The sequence below is a fragment of the Acomys minous genome, assembly GCF_964271855.1.
Source record: "Acomys minous genome assembly, chromosome: 5".
In the NCBI taxonomy this organism is placed as follows: domain Eukaryota; kingdom Metazoa; phylum Chordata; class Mammalia; order Rodentia; family Muridae; genus Acomys; species Acomys minous.
In genome coordinates this window covers 99,520,500-99,547,538 of record NC_140494.1, presented here as the reverse complement: position 1 = coordinate 99,547,538, position 27,039 = coordinate 99,520,500, and the positions used below count along the sequence as shown (strand labels likewise).

At 36.3% G+C, this 27,039-nt stretch overlaps 1 protein-coding gene across 1 annotated transcript; it reads left to right on the top strand.

The window, feature by feature from the left end:
- Window positions 1-16,909: 16,909 nt before the first annotated feature.
- Window positions 16,910-19,554, top strand: LOC311598433 (olfactory receptor 8G50-like; the record flags this gene model as incomplete). Its single annotated transcript, XM_084783479.1, is given in 3 exon segments — window positions 16,910-17,833; window positions 17,836-17,865; window positions 19,474-19,554. Coding segments are annotated over 3 exon segments (1,035 nt in total).
- Window positions 19,555-27,039: the final 7,485 nt, after the last annotated feature.

The window sequence follows — 27,039 nt, the reverse complement described above, 5'->3', positions numbered from 1 at the left end:
AATGGAGAACTTTATTAAGTAAAGCTATACAATTGAGTAGGCATTGGAAATATAGAGTGGAGAGATGTAGTTCATCATTTTGAGTCATGAAGTGTACAGTGAAGAGATGTAGTGCATCCTCCTGAGTCATAAAGAGTACAGCGCAAACATTCTGTTCAGCCTCATGAGACATAAGGTTTTGTTAGTCTTGATTATTTTGAATAAAAGTGACAAAGGCAGTATTGGATTCTGAGGATGGAACCCACCACCTCTCTGGGGTGCCCCACAGTCTGCCTGTCCAAAACATCTATATATAATTTCTAAATAAGTTTTTAGATAGCAAATAAATCCACATAGATATTTCACTTCATGTGTCTGGAACACTGTTCTTTTTAGATGAAATTTATTTATTAACTCAAAGGATAATAGACTTTTCTGTTTTAATTGCTTAATATTTGGGCTTCTTGGAATTTTAATTTCATTTAGTAAATGTATCGCTGGTCATGCTATTGAAACTTTGACTTTTAAATGAACAATGATAACCATTTGAAACAAAATTCACCACTATATTTTTGCTACATTGACAGAAATATGGTAGAATATATATATTCTATTATGTATTTATATGTATACATAATTATGGTGAGAGTTTCTACCTGCAATGATGATAGACTGTATTGAATGAGACTGGATATATGATGCACAGGATGGCTGGAGTTCATCTAAGAGTCCTTCTCCCACAGTTTAAGGATTATATCACTGTCTTAGTTTCCTAAGCTGATTTTTATGTTCCCCATAGTTCAAGGATTGTTTTTCCAGTAATATGTTTCCTCATGACATTTGCAAATTTTCAGATCCAAAATTGGCATTCTTGTGCTGAGTATATGGCTCATAGGTTGAGTGCAAACTTTTCTTACAGAGCACCCAGCAATTTCTGAAAGCCACACTGAGCTTCTCTCAAACTCCTGTAACTTCAGCACCATTAGTTTTTCTAGCACCACCCCCAAGTGAACAAACCCACATTCTCTCACTCAAGTACATGTAATTAAAAATGAAAACAAAATATTTTCAAAATGACATTCTTTATAATGGCATGTATATCAGCCACTTATTCATGAAGAAAAGTTAAAATGGGAAAAGATTTTTTAATTCAACATTTTTTTCATTTTTACACATACATTTATATTATTACACATATATACAATAGATAACCTATAGCAAGAGGAACCACGACACAATCAGGAATTATATAAAGGAAACATTCTTAGTGTTTCGGCTATTTGTATTTGACAGCATTGAAGAAAACATAATTCTTATCATGGTGCATCTAAAATCCTGAAGGTAAATCAAACTCCATCATATCTTGTCACTCTCAATTTAAAAAAATCTATCTAGATCTAAAAACACCTTAACCCCTAAACAACTAAGCTTCACTGTGAAACTAAGCTACCTGGTCTTCAACTCCATCAGAGCCTTGAGAAGGAATAAACTTGATTACCTGAGTATGCTGGGAGTGCAGGTTAGTAGCTTTCCAAATGAGAAGATGACAGAGACAGTTTTCTAGCTGAGTAGTCACCCAAAACTCTCTATAATGTAGGATCATCTTTTTCAGCCTTCTGTCCCAATATATCTGACAGACATATTTGTGAGGTAGGAAATATTGAGGACTTGCTTACCCTGTCTTGGCACAGTTTGTCTATTTTAACTCTGCTGCATCCAAGCTTGTACTTTTAAAGCAGAATTTTATTGTAGAAAAGAGTACATTTTTCCCCAGTGGCTTGTTTGCCAGTTTTGAAGCCATCTGCATAAGGAGGTTCTTTTTGATGCTCATCATTCTCTTTGAGGTAGGCTGGGTGTTGCCAGGAAATTGCCTGTCTCATTGTCAGTGAATCCTTAAAATAATAAAAACATTTTCAATGCCATATTCTGCATGTCTCTGAGGTTTTTGAAGACCTTATCTAACATCCTACCTTATCTTTCTATAGAATAAGTCTTTGATTGATGTACAATAACTTTGATCATATCTTCCACACTTGAGATTCTTTCTTCCATCTCTTGTATTCAGTTGGCATGGCTTGTGTCTGTCATTCCTGTTCTCTTCCCTGTGTTTTCCAATTCTAAGTTTGCCTCAGCTACTGTTTTCTTTGTTGCTTCTAATTCCCCCCTTTAGGTCTTGAATAATATTATTCATTTCTTTTTCCCATTTGATGGAATTTTCCTGTAATTCTTTATAGGATTTATTCAATTCCTTCATCTGTTTAGATGTATTTTCCTGTAATTCTTTATAGGATGTTTTTTCCATTCCTTCATACGTTTGAATGCATTTACCTGTGTTTCTTTGGGTGATTTATTTTCCTCTTTCAAAGCTAACATTTTCATCATCTTATATTTAAAGTCTTTGTCCTGTGCTTCGTGGGTGTTCATATCTCCATGGTTTGCTCCTCTGATCACATTCAGAGACCTTCTAGGTCTGTATGATCTGCCTGGAATGCAGACATGGCATTAGTATACACCTTTGCTATCTCTGGCTGTAATCCTTTTGTACACATATTTAATCCCAAACAAAGATGCTAATTGAAGGACAGACAAAGTGACAGACCAGAGAAAGATTTGACAGGATGAGTCTGAGAAAGGATATGCCTAACTCTCAGGAGGATTAAAGAGAAGTTCAGGGGCAGAGAGTCAATTTTGTTCATTCACTTGAGTTCAGTGCAGTAGAGATGAGTCAGTCAGTTGGAAGTCAGGTCATCAGTGAGTGCAGTTCAGGGGAGTTCAGGAAACACAGTGGAGTTTAGTTCGTGCAGTTCAGTTGAATGCGGTTGAATTCAGATGGATTCAGAGAACCAGGATCATTGCAGCAGAGTTGAGGTCTACTTAGTTCATGAGTCAGTTCATGGTAGTTGAGTTCATTTGTGAGTTCATGCAGGTCATGAGGCAGTTAAAGCCAGAGAAGAAGAAGGAACTAGAAGACTAGAACAAATTACCAGAGTTAGTTAGTCCAAGCAGAACAATGCAGTGAAAGGCTGAGAGAAGCCAGGTTGAAACAGTCAGCTTGAAGAGGAGTTTGAAATCAAAAAGCAGAGTTGAACCAGCCAGCTAGAGAACAGAAAGAACCAGGAAGAGTGAGGTTATTCAGCTTTAAGCTTCTGAGATCACAAATGTATCTGGTGAATAAAAGTTACTTTCACACTTCAGTAAGTTAAAATCTCAAAATTGTGTTTTTGTTCTTGTTGTCTGCTTATTTGTTACTATTTCTAATTTGATGGCTTAGCCACAATGGGATGTTTCTAGTCACATTCAGGAGAAGATGAGTGTTCTTGTCCTTAGTTAAACATTACAATAAAATTGCTCAAATACACTGTTGAAAGTGTATTTCCATTGTGATTCTGAATATAATACCTTACAGTAAATATCATTCATCATACAGATGGTAGAGTATAAAGAAAATGAGAATGCCATTGAGAATTGGATTATAAAACATTTGTTTAACATTTACTTGACTTCAATTTGTCCTTGTTGTCATATTTTGTTAAAAACTCAGTAGAAGGATGATGGGCTGCTTCCGGCCAAGATGGTAGATTAGAAGCTGTCTTTGCATGATGCATTGAAGAGGAGTATTGGTGAAAGAAAACAGTCTGCATCCTTAGACAGATTCATATATATATATATATACATTCATATATAATATAAATTAGATTATAAATATATATTCATTTTCATGTGTTGATTTACTTATACACATCCATATATATGAATATTGTTTGTACATCATTTGAGAGTCTCTTGAAAGGGTTATGTGGGTATAATTTTAACCATATTACTTAAGAATATTCAGTGACATTTTGTCATAATGGTGGGTAAGGTGTAGAAAATACTCTACATAATTGTTATCTTTTGAAGAACTTATGTAACTTAAAAATATCAAAAATATTTTGAAGAGTAAGCAAGTTCTACTCTTTTTAGTGGTTATGATAACCTGAAATAAATACCGTGGAAATATTAACATAATCATCAGACTGATTCTAAAATAGGGAGAGTTAATACCAAAATGAAAAAGAAAAATGACTCCACAGAAGTAGTAGCATTATGAAGACAAGAACTATTATGTAGGAGTAATTAAATGCTACACAGAACAAGACAGATTACCAGAGTCTCATTTACTGAATAAATGAAATAGGTTTTTCCATAGGGTCTATGATCTGCTTTCTCTAAGATTGCCAAATACAAATAGCCAAAACACTATGAATGTAACAATGATATAATTCCTGATCGTTTCTGTAGGTAATTTATTGTATATATGTGTAATGATATAAATGTACATGTAAAAAAGTAAAAAGGCTATCAGAATACCCCCCCCAAAAAGAGGTTCTTAATTTAATTGTGGTGCAACATATGGTCTTCATCTTGTGCACCAGGCCTTAAATCCAAAGAGAAAGCAGTTATGTTTCTCTCACATTTTCATGCACTATTGGACCAGTAAGCACACCAGTCCAGCCCAGTTGTTACTGTATCATATGGGAGTTACAACTGGGTAAGATGTATCAGCATTCGCAAGATGTTTGCAAACACAAACTAGGTGAAATGTCAACATGGAGATCAGAAGTGAGCATGAAGTTATACCTATAGCTAAGTAGCTATTGGAAGTTTACAGCTTCTGGGAGACTGAAGGTTATTTTACTTTAAGAATACAGCCCATCATAAATCAACCATGCTCCAGTGGAAGGTCTCACCACCAAGAATATGTGGTCTTGGAAAACTGGACATGATAGGAGATAGGAAAATGAAGGAACAAAGTGGTGTGGGTAGGAAAGAAAAGGGACATGGAAGGAGTGGACGGAGCATATGAGCAGCATCAAAACATGAAATTCTCAAAAATCTAATGAAAGGCTTATAGCTTCAATAGTGGAAATGAATATGAAAGACTGATATAGTCCATAACTTTTTATTAACTTTGGGCTGAATAAGAACTTAATCCTCAGATAAAATGTTTCAAATAAAATAATTCTATGACTCTCTCAGGGTTTAAGTACATTTACTAGATGTCAATAAAGGACAAAAATTTCAAATCCTACAGGGTGGGTGGGTGGCATCTTACATGGGGTTCAAGCAGGAAGCCTTCATGGGGCTGAGGAAGGCCCTCTGCATGAATTATGTAGATTGATATTATAGGGTTCCTAACAGTGGGAACAGGGGTTCTCTCTGACTCTTTTGCTGGCTTTTAGCACCCTGTTCCTCATATTGGGTTGCCTTGCCAAGCTTTACTACAAGGGGAGGTACCTAGGCTTACTGCAACTTAGTATGCCATGTATAGTTGATATCCATGAGATGTCTGTCCTTTTTTGAATAGAAATAAAGGAAGGGTATATGAATCAGGGCAAATTGGAAGTGGGTGGAAGGACTGGGAAGAGAGAAGGAAGGAAGGGAAACGTCAGTTGGGGTGTAAACAAGTAAAAATAAATAGGTGAAATTAAGCCGGTAGCAAATGTTAAAAATAGTCCACATCTTATATATTAGCTATTTTCCATATTTTAAAATTTTGTTCCTTCACCAGAAATCATTAGGTATGATCTTTTGTATACATCATTAAAATTTCAGAAAACTCCGTGCTTTAATATCTTCACAGTATCTCTCACTACTTTCATCAAATTCATATTTTCACAAGGAGTGAGAATTCTACCCCTTGATACCATTGCAGAACTGAGAATCAGAGGGGAAAGGTAAAATTTTGGTTGTTGATCTCCTTAGAGTTAAGAATTGAGAGATAAGATTCTAATAGGGAGTCATTAACACTATTCCTTCTAATGAGACTCTTCTCTCTGCACAGTAGATAAAGCTCTCATATCAACCAACTTTGGGAGAGAAACATGTCACGTTGGGCATGAGCTTTATTAACAATAAAGATTAGTGACATAAAAGACAAGTTTAGTGTTCTCTCTTCACACTCTCAAAGACACTTAAAATCAAGAGTAAAGGAAAAGAGAGACACTCAACACTGATAAGAAAGGACGTCTTTGAATTGAAGTTCTTTCTTCTTATAATCAGAAACTCCCCTGCTCTGACACTAGCCTATTAAGTCTCATCTGGATGGCCTGCATCGTCTTCCCCTGTGGCCTGGCAAGGCAGTCCTACCAGGGTGAAGTGACCAATGATAAGGCAACAGAGTCCATGTCAGAGATAATCCCTGCTCCCATATTAGCAAAGCAACTTGGAGACTGAGATGTGTGGCTAAAAATCTGTCTAAGCATACTTCCATTCCAGGTCTATATGCATGCATGTCTATAGCTTCCCCATGCATCCTGCTATATACCTGAGTAGAACACACACGCGCGCGCGCGCGCACACACACACACACACACACACACACACACACAAATTCTCTTTATATATTCTATATATATTCATATATATGCATACGTCCATATTTACTCATTTTATTCAAGCTGTGATATATTACAGTCATTTTGAAACTATTGACTTAGCTTGCTTAATGCTTTATTGAGCTGTACAAGACTTTATGCAATTGTTATATATAAAATTAGTGTAAGCAATGTTACATGATTTATAATGATAATGCATAAGATATAGCTACATGTAAATATATCAAACATATAGGTACCTATAAAATTTATAATCCTGTTAAAATAGAATCCAGTGATAGAATAAAGTTTAAAGGAAGACTGTAAATTATGACTGTGATTCTATTAAATGTGCTTTTCTATAAAAGCCAGATAATATAATACAGGATCAACATACTACATTCCACAGAACTCTAGATGCTAAATAACAAAGAGATCCCTAGGGAGGTCGCTTAATACTCATTTAGTAGGTAAAATTGACTAGACACCAGGAACGCCTGAAGAGACAGAACAGGGCAGAGGCCTACCATACATGTCCTCTGAAAGACTTCACCCAGCAGGGGATTATTACAGAAGCTGAGTCTCACAGAAGACTTTGGGAAGATCACCAACCAAAGACCATGCATGGAGAGGACCTAGACGCTCTGCTCAGTGTTAGTTGATAGGCAGCTCAGTCTCCAAGTGGCTTTGCTAATATGGGAGCAGGGATTATTTCTGACATGGACTCTGGTCCCCACTCATTGACCACTTCCCCCTGGTGGGACTGCCTTGCCAGGCCACAGAGGAAGAGGATGCAGGCAGTCCAGATGAGGCTTAATAGGCTAAGGTCAGATGTAGGGGAGGAGGGCTCCCCATTTCTGAAAATGTTACTTCTCTGGGAAGAGCAGTTATGTGAAAAATTGAGTCTTCCACAGAACCTATTACTAACTAGTATTAGTAAGCATGAGACACAGGATCTGGGAGAAAAAAAAAACACCAAAGAACCAAAAACATAGGAAAATTCTACAAGCTGACAAGCAATAGGTGAATTATTAGGCTTTCATGTTAGTCTTCCTAAGTATGTCCAGCCTCAGAGACATAAAACCAATTAGAACAGCAAAAGATTTAAATCATACAAATAATGACAAGTCTTGGTACCTTCTTGAAGGCAAAACAAGCAGTTTTAGGAATTCTGATGATCCTGCACCCTTTACAGGATTGTAATAAAAATAGGGATCACACTGAAACAAGGTATATAAAAAAGACACGGAGAAAAACATTTTGGTTCAGTTAACTGCCTGGTCTCCTTAGCAGACTTATCTGATCAGGACTTTTTCTAATGTTGTAGAAAAATAGAGAAAAGACTGCATTTGGTTTAAGCAGCTTCTGTGTGCTTCCAAAAGGCTGAACAATACTTAAAAAGAAAAGATGGTGGTTCTATATCAAATACAAAAGGAAAATAGAGGAAGAAAATAAAAAAATTAAATTAGAAATGCTGCTTAATAAATAATACAAGAGAAGCTTAAGGTAACAGGTGGTAGGAAATTCCATCTGACTGGTTAACCTAGTTAAAGTCAAATAGAGCCCTCCTGTCTAGCATTTCTGTAGCTGCAAGGTTTCGTGACACCTATTTCAAAGAAAAAGATTGAGTTAAAAGAAAACTGATTTTATCATACTGTTAATTTTTAGTTCCCATGAGATATGCTGTCTGCTCACTTTGTTTCTTTTAAATACTTATGTAATCAAGGGAGATTGTACATAAAAAGTTATGTAATCAACAAATAATGATTTTTAAGGAGTGTTTTTAAGGAAGCGATTTTATGTATAAACAAAGCCTGTAGAGACAACAGCTGTCAGAGTAGGACAAGAAATAACTAGATGTGTTTCTTCTCTGTCTATCTCTTGTAAAATGAAACTGAAAGGTGTCTCTTGTCTGATTCCTCCATTGCTACTCTTGCAATCTCACCCAGAGCTGAACTTTGGCATACACATACAGCTGTTCTAAGTTCTCCTGCTTTGATTGTTTTTTTTTTTAACATGTTGTTATATTTGGTGTGTGTGTGTGTGTGTGTGTGTGTGTGTGTGTGTGTGTGTGTGTGTTTATATGTCTTTCAGTCTTCTGCATATGTACCCATCGTTGAATGTTCTAGGGTGTATGGTAAATCTATGTTTCATATTTTAAATAACTGTCAAACCATTTTCCTAAAAATTACTTATTGTGGGGTCCCTAGCACCACCTGAAATTTCTACAACACTCATGGCTCAGAGACCATCGAAGAAGGAGGGAAAGGAAGATTGTAAGAACCAGAGACTGGGATGTTGGCTAAAACATAATGTCTGCACCTAGAAATCTCAACGGTATGTGGCCTAAATCAGAATTTCAAAAAGACAACACCAGTTGACATGCCAACATAAGGGAGAATTTGATGGGCAGAGAGGGACTGCTGGAAATGACACAATCATAAAAGGGGTATTTTAAAAATAAAACCCATAAAAAATGGAAGAATACAGGGTATCTACTGTCTTCAGTTTTTTCAATGTATTCCAGCAGGTCCTAGTAGAGACAATTAAGGAGAAGAAGGATATAAAAGATAGAAAAGAACTAAAATTTTTTTGTTTGCAGACAATATACTATTATACATAAAAGATCCTAAAGCCTCCACCAGAAGATCCTAGTCTTGATGAGCAATCTTAATAAAGTTGCAGAAATCAAAATTAACTAACAAAAATTCAAACTCTTTTCATATGTCAGTAGCAATCACACTGCAAAAGAAATTATAGATAGAATCTCACTCCTAACAACCAAAAGGAAAGAAAAGAAAAGAAAGAAAGATCAGCCCCTCAGTAGGTATAAAATGAACTAAGGAACTGCAGTGAAATATATAAATCTATGAGGATAGAAATCAAAGAAGGTGTTAGAAGTTGGAAGAGTTCCCAAGGCCGTGAACCGCAAATGTTAGTTTTGTGACTAAATATCCAGTTTCAATGTAGTACAAATCCTCACTACATTTTTTCCACAGAAAAGAAAAATAATCTTAAAATTCATAGGATAGTACAAAGGATCTCAGATAGCTAAAGCAATCTTGAATAAAACCACAGAAAGAGGAAAGTTTTCATTGTCTATGTAAAATCTGTGAAAATTCAATTGAACTCAATTTTTGCTTCAATGGAGAGAGTATTGTGAACAGAGTACAAGATATTTGTGGAACACTAAATCACAGGTATTGAATAGTCTGAGGTTGTGAGGGACTGGGTAGAATCAGTAACCAGTCTTAAAGCATAGGTTAAAAAGTATGTAAACCAGGATGTGATGGTTTCTTTCCATGATTCATCATTTCCAGGAATGCAAATACTCAGAAAAAAGAAGGGTGCTCCAGAGCTCCAAGGGCCCCTGATCCACAACTTCATCTACCTGGTTAGAATACTGGGATATCTGGGCATAACCATCTCGTTTCAGACATGGTATTCACTATAGTATTTTTTTTTTAATTCAAGATTGCTATAGGTATCTGGGATCCTTTGTACTTCCCAGCTACACACATTCATTTATTATTTACTTAATAGTCTGACCTTATTGATTGCTGTGTGTCCACTGTCATCACTCCCAAAATGCTGGTTAAAATTCTGACAGAGAAGAGTGTCGTCCTCTACCCAGAATGCATAGCTCAGTTCTACATTTCGCTTTTTGTTCCTGCAGAATGTCATCTGCTGGCAACAATGGCACAATACCTCTGGGTTGATATACATAACCTTTCACTTTACAACACAACCATGTCTCATCAAGTCTATTTCTAGATGATGGCTGGGTGTAAGGTATGGGCTTATTCAGTGCCATAGCTCACACTGTCTTCCTCTTAAGAGTGTTTTAGTTAGTTAGTTAGTTAGTTTGTTTTACTGCAAGACACATATTAAACCATTAATGGAGCTCTCTGACTATACTACTTTTCTCAATGAATAATTACTACTGTCCAGTGCATTTGATTTCACTAATACATATCTGGCCATGCTTAGCTCTTGTATCTTAATAATTTTCACCTTCTTCCACAGTCCTTCAACTAAGGGCAGATCCAAAATCTTCAGCACCTACAGATCGCACATTTTGTTTTGTTTTGTTTTGTCTTTTAGGGGGTTCTTAGCATTTGTGAATCTGCAGCCATCATCAGTTGTCTCCATAGACCAAGGAAAAATGTCATCTGTGCTTTATACCATCCTTGTGACCATGTTGAAGTCTAGGATCTGAGAAAAAAGACATCAAAATGGCCATGAAAAAATATTCCTGGACAAGACAAATTTCTTCTAAACAAAGAGTAAATTCTTGTAGAATATGGAAAAAGACTATTTGCAGTGAAAACTTTACCAATTAGGAAATTAATGCCAATATGGAAGAATTAAAAAGACATCAAATAGGGCTGGAGAGATGGCTCAGAGATTAAGAGCACTGACTACTTTTTCAAAGATCCTGAGTTCGATTCCCTGCAAGTACATGGTGGTTCACAACCATCAGTGATGAAATCTGGAGACTTCTTCTGGCATGCAGGCATATATGCAGGTAGAGCGCTGTATACATAATAAACAAACAAACAAATAAAATTTTAAGCAAAACATGAAATAAAAGCAGACAAATATTTTTAAAATCACCTGTGGAAATCACTTCTATCTGAGTTTCCCTAGAGTCTACTCACCCATGGTAACTTTAGTCACCTCTTAAAAATTCGTCAGTTTGTTCTTTATTTGTGTTGGATTTATGTTATACTCAAGGCCCTATTAAACACTGCTCATTTATGTTAATCAACAAATGAATATCTTTATGCACCTTGATTTAGTTTTCTTGATATTTTATGTAGTTGACATCCTTTATGAATTGTATTAACACAAAGCTCAAAGTATTGGTGTGAATTGACTAAACAAAGCATTTCGAACATACAAACTCATACCTTATTCTTCCTAAGAACGTAGAGCTTCATTAGGTAATATGGAAGTACAGGATGAGTCTAAGATCATCCCTACCCACAAGAAGTTAAGCATAATTGAAAGGCAATAAAATAGTAAACAGATCTGAATGCACTATTCATATTTGTTGGTGATAATATATATATGTATATATATATATTCCTTTGTTCCTCTCTTTTGATGCTTTTTATTTCCTGAGAAGTCAACAATCATTTTATTAAGCTAAGAGTATATTGGATGTCATTTATTCTTCTTTACGAATTAAATTCTTATTGTTGTTTCTGAAAACAAGGAGTGAACACATTTTATTTATCTTGGGATGGACTCAGTTTCTTTATCAGGAATCAGGAGCACTTGATGGCATCTGCCTCAGCTGCCGTCCCAGTCCCCAACCGCTCCTACTACTTTTCCCTTATCAGTTTTGTTTGTGACCTCTTCTGCGTCGTTTAAAATATCTAAATTGTTATAACTTTGGTGGGAATACAGCTGCTTTTATTCAGTTCTTAAATAAAATTTCCAGTGTAAAATGATTTTGTGACATCCTCGTACTATTTTAAACCCATTTGGTAGATGTCAATTAGAGTTACGATGTTCAAATCCTTTTAACTGTTTACACTGCTATTTATTTATTTATTTATTTATTTATTGAAGAAAATATTTTTAGGAAAATGGGAGGGAGGGAGGAATGGGAGAATACAAGGGATGGGATAACCACTGAGATGTAATAAGAATAAATTAATAAAATAACATTAAAAAATAAAAATAAAAAATAAAAAAAATGAAAAAGAAAAAAGAAAATCCCTTCAGTATATCATTAGAGTTACAGGACTATTGTAGTGCTAAAAACATACTTTTATTAAATCTATACTTTAAAAAGACCTGGGGATCCTATGAGTGGACGACAGTACACATTTGAGAATCAGCGGGGAATGCATGTTTATTCCGGTTGTTGATTTCCCCAGAGATGAACCTTGAGAGATGACTAGACTCTAGAGGGAGGTAACTCCCACGACTCTTTTCAGAAACAATCTCTTGTTTCTGTGCCCAGCATATAAAATGTTTGTACCCACAAACCTTTTTAGAACAACAAATGACTTTCAGGACCAGCTTTAAGGAACTGTGGATTAACAAATAACTCAGTATAATCTGTGCCTCACGTGTACAAGGCCATTTTTTTACTTCTAATGTCATGGAGAAGATAACCACTCAACGCTGAGCTGTCTGCGAAGGAGGAGAGGTACATTCAGATATAAGGCCTTAGCTCACAAAACCACGCTGTCCTATACTACATTTTCTCGTTAATAGACATGTGTGACACGACCCATTTTTATTCCATGATCATCACTTCCTTCCTAAAATAAGATTGATAGTAAAGTTAATTAATATTTGGTTTTGGAATTTTATACGTGAGTACTCTGTATTTACATTATTTTAAAGTCCTCTCTCTTTTACTACTTCTTTAATATCTTCCTAACTTCTCTAAAATTACTCAGTTTGGAAATTACATATATATGTAAATAATATATATTTATATTTATTTATGTGTATACACTGACAACATGACATGTCCATTCAGTGTTGCTCATATGTGTATGTGTTTAGGACCTGTTGAGATTGGATAACTACCATGATTTGGATGATAATGGCCTCCATAGGCTCATATATTAGAATACTTAGATACCAGTTTGTGGAATATTTAGTAAGATTAAGGGGTTGTGAACTTTTTGAAAGTGGTGTGGCCTATCTTGTTAGATCTGAGTCATTGGGATCAGTTTTAAGGTTTCCAAAGCACATTCCAGCCCTAGACTCACTATTTTTTTTTTCTATCTGCAGATCAGGATGTAGCTTTCAGATACTGCCCCAGTGATATGCTTGACTTCTTGCCTGCCTGTCTGCCTGCCAGCTGTCATCTTCCCCACTGAGATGAGCATGGACTAAGCCTCTTGAACCCTCATCAAGTCCCCAACTAAGTGCTGGCTTCTGTAAGTTGACTTGGCCATGATGTTTCTTCACAGCAATAAAACAGAAAATTATTTGTAGTTCTTCTATGGTTGTGGTCTTGTGAGGCTTCCCACATTCTCTTGTTATCAAATCAACTGAACCCAGTGAGAAACTAGGTTTCCACTGCTCCTCTAAGCATTCTCCCAATCTTTAAAATATAGTTCCTCAGTCAACTTTTCTGTGTATATTAATTTGAATTCAGATAGTGTGATGGTTTTACAGTAATTTTGAAGCTTTGTTACCTTAGTTTGTTTGATAGTTCTTAATTCATATATTCAAGGCATGGTGTTAGTTGCTACAACTGCAATTTAATGTGGAACAAGTAATAAATATATAGTTAAGTAATTTCTGACTCTATGAATAAGAAGCATAAAATATACCAGCTTCTCTGTATATATATTATGACTTTCAGTTTAGTGTTTTTATAGGATTCCTAAATGTGTTTTGATTCTTGTTTCTTCTCCTGGACTTTTTTCCTTTTGTTGGTTTCTCTTATCCAACTTCAATGTCATAGTTTTATTTTGTATATTATTCTATTTTATTTTGTATTTTAAAAAGTGAATGACTGGAAACCTAGCTACTCTGGTAAAAGTTAACAATTGAACTGTCACTTATTCCTGGTGGGAGAGGGAAAATCAGTTTTCTCAAAGAGCGGCACTGGGTATCTTAACCAATACAGGACAGGCCTTTTGTTCAGGAGTAATGGACCAGCATACATTGACTTCTTACTCATTGTTGTTTTGATTTTATTTGGTTACAGTTTGGTGGTTTTAATGGAGGTTGCTTTTATTTTGTTTTCTTTGTTTTGGGGGGTTTGTAGTTGTATTGTGTTTTTCTTGTCTATTGTAAAATAAGTTAAGGTTGGGTGGGTAAGAAGGTGGAAAGACTCTATAAGGATTTATGGGGAAATAGAAATATACTCAATTTAAAAACTGTTTTAAATAATAAAATGTGTTAGGTTTTTTTGAGTTTGAGAATGGTGCTTATTGAAAAACTAATACGGCTTTATTATATTGCCTTTTAGTTTTTACAAAATTATAGTTTATTCAAAACATTGTAGAATCAAACACAAATATTACTTTAACAACAACAACAACCAAAATAGAAACAAAATTTATGTTCAATAGGATAAGGAGATAAGAATAAAGCTTAAAGGAAGATTACAACTTATAACTGTGGCACACTCAATGAACTTTTCTGTAAACTTCATGCCATATGATACTTGGGCTAAAAAGAAAGAAAGATTTTTTTCTTGTGTTCTCTAAAATACTTTGGTTGATACATTCACCTGAGTAAGAACTAGCATTCTCATGACTGTGTTTTTTTCAGGGCCTTTATATATCCCATACTTGTTTGCCTACCTATGCCCTTCTAGACTGTAGAATTTGTTTTAATGTTATTCCATGCTAATATCTCTACTTGGATAATTACCAGAAAATAAACACACATTACTATTTATAATAATTGTCAAAGCACTTTATCATTTGGTATTATTTGAATTATTGATATAATTCTTTTATGAAGACTATTAAACATGCAGACCTAAAGATTACTTGATTCAAACTTACACATTGTATTCGTCCTTCTGAATAATAATAAACCATTCTCGCTAGGGTCCTCCTTGTTATTTAGTTACTTTATGTCTATGTATTGTAGTGTGGTCATCCTGTATTATTTGGGTAATATACCATGCATGTCTTTCACCTATGGGGCGGCCTTGCCCAGCCACAGGGGAAGAGCACAAAAGTAGTCTAGATGGGACTTTCTAGGCTAAGGTCAGGTGGTAGGGGAAGATGGCTCCCCTTTCTGAGGACTAGGTGAGAGAGAGAGAGAGAGAGAGAGAGAGAGAGAGAGAGAGAGAGAGAGGATTTGAGGGAGATAAGGTAGGTTCAGGAGGTGATGAGGGAGGGGGCTACAATCAGGATGTAAAGTGATGAATTTAAAAATAAAAAACCAAAAAATTATTTACATTAACACTAGATATTGTTGGCACTCAGAGGAAGGATAGCAGGCTACCAAGGACTTGATACCCTAGGAGCATATACAGGGGGAGGAGGTCCACCTCAGTCACAGTCATAGGGTAGGGGAGTAAGGGGGAAATGGGAGAGAGGGAGGAATGGAAGGATACAAGGGATGGGATAACCATTGAGATGTAATATGAATAAATTAATAAAATATATTTTAAAGAAAACTAGATATTGTTTGAATTCATAGAACTATGAGGTACTGTTCTCTTTTTTTTTATCTATAATCTGTAGCTATGTCATGAAACAAATGAATTTTAAAAACTGGTTACTTTAGCTATCCCATTCATATTTTTATTAGTAAATGGTAAATAGCAGATGATACAAATATTATAAATGTATATTAGATAATTCTGAATCTTCACTGGTTTGTTTCCCTATGAAGAAATTGCTGTGGTTGAAAAAACATTGAATAGCCTAGAGAATCTTCTACTGTGTCAGAAAATACAATAATGGTTGTGAGAATTGAGAGAAGATACAACTCTTCAATGGGTTGACAGTCTCAGGTATCCCAGGTAAATCACTCCTTCCTCTGAATATTTTCAGAAATATGTTGTGTATAGTATCATGGTAAAAGTTTAAGATATAGCACTGGGTAATTCAAATGACTTGGTGGTAAATATTATATCAGATATTCTCACCAACAAAACAAACCAAAACAAACAGGCTAGCAAGAGAAAAAAGTTGATACAAGAAAACATTTGGAGGTGATAAATACTGCAACTTTATTGTTAGTGGTGCTGGCCAGATGAACATTTTCAAAGTCATAAAGCTTTCCCTAGTGATTTAGAATTGGCTCAGAATGGGGACACCTATGCTCTGTGGGAGTCAAAGGAAAACAATAATCAAAGGAAAACAATAATCAAACAAATGACTCCAAGATATCTAAGGTGGTATTGATGGTGATTTCTTAATAGTTCTACAACTGTGCTGGGATTTCTATATTCTGACATTACCTTTATACCCATTACATTTGTTACATTTAATATTCTCTTTGACAAAATTTGGATTTTCTATATGATCAATTATATTTATGTATTAGTAGATATTTTAGCTTCTTGATTTCCAATCTATCTGTTTTTAAGTTCATTTCTCCTGTGTCTGATTTCCCAATACAAACGTCAAGAATTTAAGGGGAAAAGGTAAACAACTAGCATTTTCATTATTTTAGTGCAAAATAATTAATTCTTCACAATCAACTGTAATTATGGCTATGGATCTCTTGTGGATAATATTTTTACTTTACCACAAGTAACAAAATTTCTACCAAAAGAGACATGTTATGAATAAGTCATGAAAATTATTGAAACACATGGCTAAAGGTCCTAGAACAGTATGAAATAAAATGAATGAAACATGGTAGAAAATGGGTACCAATAAAAATAATTCCTATGACAAGGTCCTAAGTACATAAACATGTGTATGATTATCTTTGCATGTCTCCTTTCTTGAGGACTGCAACATCTCTGAGTGCTCAGATTGAAAAGAAGATGGCAGATGATTGGAGATACATGAAAATATTTTAAATCTGTTTCAAAAGTTAATGAGTGCTATGTCAATGAATAATCAAAAATTTAATTCAGAATAACACTTTCTTTTACACAGAGTTTCCAGAAGACAATGGGAGAATTAAATCATACCACAGTGTCTGAGTTTACCCTCGCAGGATTAAGAGAGAATCCTGATCTGAAGCTGCCACTGTTCCTCATCTTCCTGGCTCTCTATGTGGTTACAGTTGTTGGAAACCTGGGCATGATCATCTTGATTCTGTTTAGTTCTCACCTCCACACACCCATGTATTATTTACTCAGCAGCCTGTCCTTTATTGACTGCGGTCAGTCCACTGCCATCATTCCCAAAATGCTGGTGAATTTTGTGGAAGAGAAGAATGTCATCCCCCACTCAGAATGCATAGCTCAGTTCTTCTTCTTCTGTGCTTTTGTTGTTGCAGAATGTCACATGTTGGCTGCAATGGCATATGACCGCTATGTGGCTATCTCTAACCCTTTGCTTTACAATGTAGCCATGTCCTATCAAGTCTGTTTGTTGATGGTAGCTGTGGTGTATGCTGTTGCCTTATTCAGTGCCACAGTTCACACCGTCTTCCTGATAAGAGTGGTTTTCTGTAAGGCTGACATAATAAAACACTACTTCTGTGATATTCTCCCATTACTGGATCTCTCCTGCTCGAATACTTATATCAATGAAGTAGTACTTCTGTCTTTCAGTGCATTTAACATTGTTGTACCAGCTATGATGATCCTCAGCTCTTACATATTCATCATTATCAGCATCCTCCACATTCAGTCCACTGGGGGCAGAGCCAAGGCCTTCAGCACCTGCAGCTCCCACATCTTGGCTGTGGCTATTTTCTATGGTTCTACAGCATTCATGTATCTTCAGCCATCTTCCGTCAGTCTCATAGATCAAGGGAAAGTTTCCTCTGTGTTTTATACCATTGTTGTGCCTATGTTGAATCCCATGATCTATAGCCTGAGGAATAAAGATGTCAAAGTTGCCCTTAAAAAGTTACTACAAAGGATAAGTTTCCTCAAAACAAAGAATACATTTCTTTGGTAACAGACCACAACTTCTGCAACCTGGTGGAGGACATAGGCTACAAGCAACAATTTGCTAACACTAGATATGAGAAAATTAGAACATTTTTATTTGAAAAAAATGTACTAAAGTAGAAGAGGCTTCTCAGACTCATAGCTATGAAGTAATGTTCCTCTCTGGTAAAATCAGAGTCAATTCACAGATAGCAACATATATCACCTCCTGCAAATGCTTCAAAGTACTTTGTGTGGTTGCCTATGTTTACATATATGAACCTTGATCAATTGGGCAAGCCTCACTACATTAAATTTAGAATAAATTTTCTTCAATATCGCTTTGTTGTCTCAATGTTTGTAGATGGCTCATTTTATTAATTGGCAAATGATTCAAAACATATTTCTTTCTTGTGTTAATTAAGCAGTGTGAATAAAGAATGTAGAACTCTGACTTATTATCAGTATACAGAACTACAAATAATGTCAACGTAAGCAAAGGACAGATTCTGTTACAGTCCTCCACACAAGGCATTTACACTATCTTAAACTACAATGGTGATGATCAACAGAAACCGTGTTTTTGCACATTTATGATTATTTGTGCAATATTTTTATAGATTTGGCTATATATACATATATTGTATTTATTATATTTTATTTCTACATTTCTATCTAGAAATAAAAATAAAAAACAGGCTATAAATTTAAGATAGACAAAGCATGATATAGAGATGTATGAGGGTTTTGGAAGGCCAAGGGGAAGGAAAGGGAAGGAAGGGGAAACTGGTATAATTACATTTTAATTTAAAATACTAAAATATATGATCAATTCCTTGTTTTCCAATTCTTTTTATTTATTTATTTTTATGTTATTTTGGTGTGTTTTTATTTCTTTGCAAGAATTTTTTAAAATTTTTTATTAATTTATTCTTGTTACATCGCAATGGTTATCCCATCCCTTGTATCCTCCCATTCTTCCCTTCCTCCCATTTTCCCCTTATTCTCCTCCCCTATGACTGGTCCTGAGGGGGATTACCTCCCCCTGTATATGCTCATAGGGTATCAAGTCTCTTTTTCGTAACCTGCTATCCTTACTCTGAGTGCCACCAGGTCTCCCCCTCCAGGGGACATGGTCAAATATGAGGCACCAGAGTTCATGTGAAAGTCATACCCCACTCTCCACTCAACTGTGGAGAATGTACTGTCCATTGGCTAGATCTGCATAGGGGTTTAAAGTTTACCGCCTGTACTGTCCCTTGGCTGGTGTCTTAGTTTGAGTGGGACCCCTGGGCCCAAATCTGCCTTTCATAATGTTCTACTTGTAGGTTTCTAGGGCCCTCTGGATCCTTCTACTTTTCTATTCTCCCATGCTTCTTTCCTCTAGAGTCCCATGAATTGTTGTTATTATTATTACTATTATTATTATTATTATTATTATTATTATTATTATTATTGTTATTATTTACATTACATCTCAATTGTAATCCTCTTTCCACCCTCCTTCCCTCTTCCACTCTATTCCCCTCCCCTAGATCTTAGACTGGTGGGATCCTCCTCCCCCATCATCTGATCACAGCATATTAGGTTTCATCTGGGTACCCTGCATCTCTTTCCTCTGTGTTCCCACAGGGTTTTCTGCCACTGATCAAAGAAGCCTTTTTACAGCAAACAGACAACATCACAAAAAACCCACATTTGGACACAATTTAGACATCAGTGGATCCCGGGGAGCTCTGAACTAATTGATACATGCACTCCACAGTTCCTGCATCTTTGTCTCAGGGAAATAACAGAAGGTACACAGACATAGTCTAGATCCATAATAACAGGAAGTTTGTTGCCAATCTTTCCTATAAATGGTGGCACAAAGAAAACCAGAACAATAACAAAATCAATATACATATTTATATTGAAGGGGGTAAATTTTACAAAATCCCACTCGTAAACAAAGAACTATCAGCAACTAATGGTGCAAGAAGGATAAATAGACCTTTCTGGGACAGGAGACTCTTGTTAGCTGGTCAGTGTAGAATGGTCAGGCCCTGACACCATACTATATGTTTATGTACTTTTACGTAAATGTGTGCTAACTGGAAGACATCACTTGGGAAGAGCTGGAGGGAGGAAAGAAAATGGGGAAGGAGTATAAAATACCATTTCAATGAAACTATTTTTTAAAACTATATAATAATAAATGAAAATTTTCAAGAAGTTATTTAAAATAAGATTTTTTTTATCTAATGTATTTTCTCTGTTTTATCAAAACAAACGGTCAGCTCTCCTCTAGAATAAAAAACACCCTGAAGACTCTCCAGGCCAACATTGCTGTACACATACTTGAAGAGCTTTCTGTCAGTCTGGCCTAGTGAGTTTCCTAGAACTGAGGCCTACTTTTCTGTTGTTAGCCATAGCACTTAGCCATTTCTGTAGTGTAGATCTAATAATTTCTTGAAATTTGAATTTTTAGATGATTTATTATTAAAGCTTATGGAGCTTTAATGCTACCTCTCTTTGCTGTCTCAACCTTTAATTTAATGAAAAGAAGCTTCTTGACACAGTTTGATGAGTGACAGGGAGGAATATGGGTTCCTCTTTGTAGATTTTCAAAACCTGGGGTGTTGAATCAGATTCCAGTGTAAGCTTGTTATCCATCATCTTCTCCTTATAAGTACTAGTTTCTCTACTCAGCATATAGAGTTGACACATTTTGCTATTTTTATCAAGGAGTAGAATCAGCCACTCAAGGGACATTTATGGAGTAGTCCTTTATGATTTCCTCAAAACCTGTTTCCTGAGTACATATGAAACTCAGACTTTGTGTTTATACTTTTATGATCTGTGTTCCTCTCTTTCTTAATCTATGTAGAGATGCACAAAAGCATATATAAGTACTACCCTCATGCATTCCAGGAGCAGTGTTCCTGGATGAGCAGGCTTCCTTACCCTCTCTGGCTCCTGCTGGGTAAAACCATTAGAAGAAATGTGTGTTTACTCCTTTCAACTGTGGCAGGGTGATTGTTGGTTGCAGTTATTGTAAACATTGTTTTTATTTCCTCAGATGTGAGGTTGAGATGGAAGCCGTCCCCACGCTTTACTAATACACGGCTTAGGCTGATCCTTGAACATTTCTATTTAAACATTACTAGGACTAGATCTGGAAGCTTCTAGGCTCCTTACAGTCTAGTCTTCTGCAAGTCCAGACCTTGAAGGCTTCAGCTTACAGCATCTCTTGAGCAGAACAGTGTATCTTGCCCAGATAAAGGTGGCATAGGTGGGCTGGTGCCAAGGGCAAGAATGCAGAGCTGGCTTTACCACTCATCTGCATTATGTGGGTCAGTGTGTGTGTGATATCCTTCCCCAAACTCCTCACCACATACAGTAAATACAGGAGATCTAACCCTCTCTGGCTATAGCATTCCAAAGAGCAGGTCTGACAACACAGTGGAGCTGGTCCTGACGGCCAACGCACAGGTGAGCTGGCTGTGAGGATGTAAGATCATGAAAGCTGGCCCAATCCTTCACAAGCTGCAGCACTTGGGAGACTGGGGCCCCTCCCTTGACTATGCAGCCCAGTTAAGCTGACTCTGAAGGCATGGATGTGGGTGAGGCAACCTTGAGGGCATGAGAGCAAAAGTGCTGACCCAGCCTCCTGCTGATGGTGGCATTGAGTGGGCTAGCCATACCTGTGCTGGAGAAATCACCTAGTAGTTCAGAAAAGGAAAACCCAATAGATTCACTAGCTCTGCTGCCACCCAGGCCCAAATCCATATATCTCAGTGGTCCAACCCAAAATTTATATCATGTGCAAAAGGTTGGGACATGTGAATGGGCCAGTTCTGCTGTTTCAAGGCTACAGGTATCACGACACAGGTCAACGATAGGATAACTGGGAGGAGTCCCAATGTAGATCCACTATTGATGATATCACAGAAGCCAGAGATCTTGAACTAGAGCAGTGATTCACCGCAATGAACATTTGTAAAAGAAAATGTATAGGCAGAGGGATACGCTTTGGGGTACACTGAGACATCCTACAGCTACAACAATTAGATGTTTTCTATGCTTTTGTTGTTTATTTGTTTGCTTTTGTGTTTTTATCAGGGGGCAGGGAGGTTGCAAAGCAAAGGTAGGATCGGAGGAGATGGGGATATGAGTGGGACTGGGGAGCATGATGTGAAACTCACAAAGGATCAATAAAAAGTGAAAAAAAAACCCGAGAGTGATATACTGCTTGCATTTCAGAAAAGGTATTTAGGCTGTTCTGGTCAGCCTAGGATATAACTCAGCTGTTTCACTTCTATGCTCCGAATGGTGCTCATATTGCTGTTATTTGGACTATGATATTGTTTTCCTCTGTTTTTTAAAATAAGAGCACAACACTGCAGTTTTTATTTGGGTGGGAAGTTTTAATAATATTCATGTGATCTACAAAGCGCTGACTAAATTTATTATTTAAACGATGATAAACTATTCTCAATAAGATATAACTTGTCAAGAAAGGCACTGTTGCTCTAAAATCTGGTTACCCCACCGTGTGTTCTGTCTGTGATGTCAGCAGTGGGCTCCCGAGAAATATACAGTCTCAGACCCAAGCCACACCTGCATCTTCACATAGCTCCTTGGTGATCCACAGACTCAAAATCTTTATTAAGACTTTAAAGTTCAGAAATGGCAGAAATCCATTTCAGGAATAACTTGGCAGTTGGGGAATTCGCACTGATAGTTGCTTATTTTTCTCATCAACATGTTTCTAGAATAATGAGAGTCCCTAGAGAATGTTTATTTCCTGACATAAAGTACCTGAACAAGTTAAACTCAGGACGGAGTTTCACAGTGACTGTGACTGTGGATGTGAATACTGCAGAGGCACAAACTAAGTGAGTCCTGGCAGAAGCTGACTTAAGATGCAGACCAGGCTCAAAGGTACTGTTTCCATTGACACTAGGCCTTGCTTTCTTACCATAAACTGGGTCTGCTTTTCTCATTTCTTGGATTAGTGTCAATTAGGAGAAGTGAAGTGAGTGTGTTTGCCTCAATACTCACACTTGTCTTTTAGGACTATAATGTCTGAAACAATCTCTTTAATGTCATACCCTCACTTATTTTGTATTACTATCATCATCATCATCATCTTATTATTATTATTATTATTATTATTATTATTATTATTAATCTAATTATTCACTTATTTTATCCCTTAACAAACCTGAAATGTGGAATATGTATATTGCTGAGGAGACTGGCAAATAGTGTAGTTTATAGCCAAGAAAATGTGTGGGTCAGAAATTACAAAATCCTGAGTATTTTGTTGAAAATATGAATCCAATACAAAATTTTGGAGAATCACCCCATGTCAAATAGTTTTAGAAGGGATATAAAGGGAAATATATACATATTTAACAGATAACAAGGAAAAGGTGTTTAGTGACAATTTATAAAAATAAGTTTATTTCTTTATCAGTTATATATCCAGAATGTAGAACCCCTCCTCCCAGTTCCACCCTCCAGCCTTCTTCCTCTATCCCCCATCCCTTCTTAGAAAAATGGAGCACTCTCTCCTGTATCAACCCACCATGTAGAATCAGGACTGAGCACATCTTTTTCCACTAAGGCCAAGGAAGGCAGTTCTACTATGGGGTACTGTGCCAAAAGCAGGAATCAGAGTCCATTAAATTTTAAATCCCTACCCAGATCTAGCCAATGGACAGAACATTCTCCACAGTAGAGTGGAGAGTGGGGTATGACTTTCTCACGTACTCTGGTGCCTCACATTTGACCATGTCCCCTGGAGGGGGAGACCTGGTGGCACTCAGAGGAAGGACAGCAGGTTACCAAGAAGAGACTTGATACCCTATGAGCATATACAGGGGGAGGAAATCCCCCTCAGGAACAGTCATATGGGAGGGGAATAAGGGGAAAATGGGAGGGAGGGAGGAATGGGGTGATACAAGGGATGGGATAACCATTGAGATATAACAAGAATAAATTTTTAAAAAATAAAAAAAGTTTTTTTCAATTAAAAAAAAAAAAGAAATAGCCCCCGCTCCTTTTGCTAGGGGACCCACATGAAGATCAAGTAGCCCACTGGCTACACAATTGTAGAGAGCCTAGACCCGTGTTATATATGCCCTTTGGTTGTTGTCTCAGTTCTGTAAGCATCCATGGGACTAGGCTAGTTGACTCTGTTGGTCTTCTTGTGCAGTTGTTGTCTCCTTCAGTTCCTTCTCTCTTTTCACCCATACTCACACAAGTACCTGAGCAGCACCCATGTTTTGCTGTGAGTCTCACCATCTGTTTCTATCTGCTACTGGGTGAAGCCTCTCAGAAGACAAGTTATGCTAGTCTTTCTGCAATCATAACAGAGTATCACTAATACTGTCAGGGCTTGGTCCTCTCCGATCTTTTTTTCAAGACTGAGCAGCAATATAAAATGTAGACAATGACCTGTATTGTCCTTGGCTGGTGCCATAGTTTGAGCAGGACCCCTGGGCCCAAATCTGCCTATCATAATGTTCTCCTTGTATGTTTCCAGGACCCTCTGGATCCTTCTACTTTGCCATTCTCCCATGCTTCTCTCATCTAGAGTCCCAATAGGATGTCTTCCCCTCTGTCTCAGTTTCCTGGTAAGTGAAGGCTTTTGTGGGACATGCCCCTTGGGCTAATATGCAGATGTAAATGAGTATATACCATTTTAGTCTTTCTGCTTCTGGGTGAACTCACTCATTATGAACATTTCTAGCTCAATCCATTTGTCCACAAATTTCAGGAATTCCTTGTTTTTAATAGCTGAGTAGTATTCCATAGTATATATATATGTACCACAGTTTCTTTATCCATTTTTCTACTGAGGGACACCTAGGCTTTAAACCCCTACCCAGATCTAGCCAATGGTCAGTACATTCTCCACAGTTGAGTGGAGAGTGGGGTATGACTTTCACACATACTCTGGTGCCTCATATTTGACCATGTCCCCTGGAGGGGGAGACCTGGTGGCACTCAGAGGAAGGACAGCAGGTTACCAAGAAGAGACTTGATACCCTATGAGCATATACAGGGGGAGGTAATCCCCCTCAGAAACAGTCATAGGGGAGGGGAATAAGGGGAAAATGGGAGGGAGGGAAGAATGGGAGGATACAAGAGATGGGATAACCACTGAGATGTAACAAGAATAAATTAATAATAATAATAATAATAATACAAAACAAAAAATGTAGACATGAAATGACTGTCATACAGTCTAGGAACTGTAAGTAGCCAAATATGTCCATATAGAAAAACAGGGGTGTATGCATGAAGAACTTTGGGGGACCAACATAAGCAAACAGTTTTAGTTTTATGAAAGAAATAAAGGGAATTATTTCTCTAGATCTTTGAAAGTGAATCATCATCAGGCTTAGGGCTCAGTATAATCAGTGAGCAGGAATAGGTAACTTGTTCCCTTTTAAAAATAACAAACTGACATAATATTCCCTTATGGTTATTAAAGGGTGCATTTTCTATTCTATCAAAACATCATAAACTATCTTACAACATGTAAGCTGCATACGAATTGTATCATTGTTAAATGATTTCCAAGCATCTGTCAGCTTTTGTGTTTTATCTTGCTATTGTCCTTTGCTTAGCAAGAACATCCATAGCTAAAGCCATAACCTGAAATGTAGCATACCTTTATAATAATGCTAGGTAACTGCATGGAACACAGAAATAGAAGCCTTATCAGTGCCTTTGGACGATGGATACAGCTATGGTAAATAGTGATTACTAAAAGGCTTATTTGTTCAAACATCAGGCATCATAGTGACCTCTTGGCTGTACTCTGGCACAGTGGCCCCTGATATAAGAAGCCACAGCAGAGATCTTTCAGATATCACTGTGTAATAATGTATTAGGATAACCTAAAATAATACAGTATAATTTGCTATATTCTAAGATTTGCACTTTCATGAAAGATCTGCATTTCCCTTTGTTTTCTCTTAATCTATGAATTTAATTGTTTCATTGAATTGAAAATATACTTTTAGTTTTTCATATAAATTGGACTTAAGCTATATATGTTATGTATTAATATTCATTTAAAATCAATTATTGGTTAATAAATTTATCATTTTAAATTTCAACTTATTTTAATTGTTTTTATGAATAACTAATCATTATACCTTATTTGGCGTTTTTTATCATTTTAATATTTAATGAGTTCAAATTCTTCTTTTCTTCCTTGTCTGAACTTGTAGTAACATTGAAGGCATGGTGGCCACAAGAAGTATACCTAACCATGAGATATGGTTAATATCCTGGTCAAGCTTACCTCAAAAATTAAAAAATTTCCTAGTATTAGATGGACCAAAACTCTATTATCTGTAATTCTTACTATAATGACTTTAATTCAAGTAATTAATCTCAATTAAAAGATTAGGCCTCAATTTCCATATCACAGAATTTCTGTATTTAGTGTAAGCCCATCAGGATGCAGTAATAATCAACACAATTATGTTTTATTGCCTCCTTCTCCCAGTTTTATTTTTCTGTAAATTTTAATGGATATTTAGAACCCAGAACTAATTAGTATATGCTCATATGGCAAACTTAGGATATGAATTCTTTATTGAAGAACAAATTTCACTTAACGTTATACTGCTGCAGAGACCTAAGGTCAATGTAATTTTCTCTGTAATTCATCAATATTTTGAGAGCAATGGAGAGAGAGAAAGCACTAACTGTGCAGAGAAGATGTCTCAGATGGTAAATGCACTTGTCTCACAATCCTGCTCACCTGAATTCAAGCTTCAGGGTCTGCATGATGGAAGAAGAAAATATGCTGACAATACTTATTCTATGGCTTTGTAATGTGTACCATAGTATACACCTGTACATACAAGTTTCATACACACAATAATAACAAACATGGTGATTTTTAAAATATAAAGTACCTGCCAACAGTGTATGTGATTGTTGAATATAGGAGAGATTCAAGAAGAAAGCTTTACCCCGAACATTGTATACATCCAGAGTTTCTGGATTCCATTATTTGTAACCTTTTAAGATTCATATTTTTTAACATTAGATCCAGTGACTTTTAGTGCAAATTCAGAAATCACCCAAAGTATACAAAGGTATACTTCACTGTCATCTTTTTTAATATTAATTAAACATTTTTTATTTTTTACATATACATTTATATTATTACACATATATACA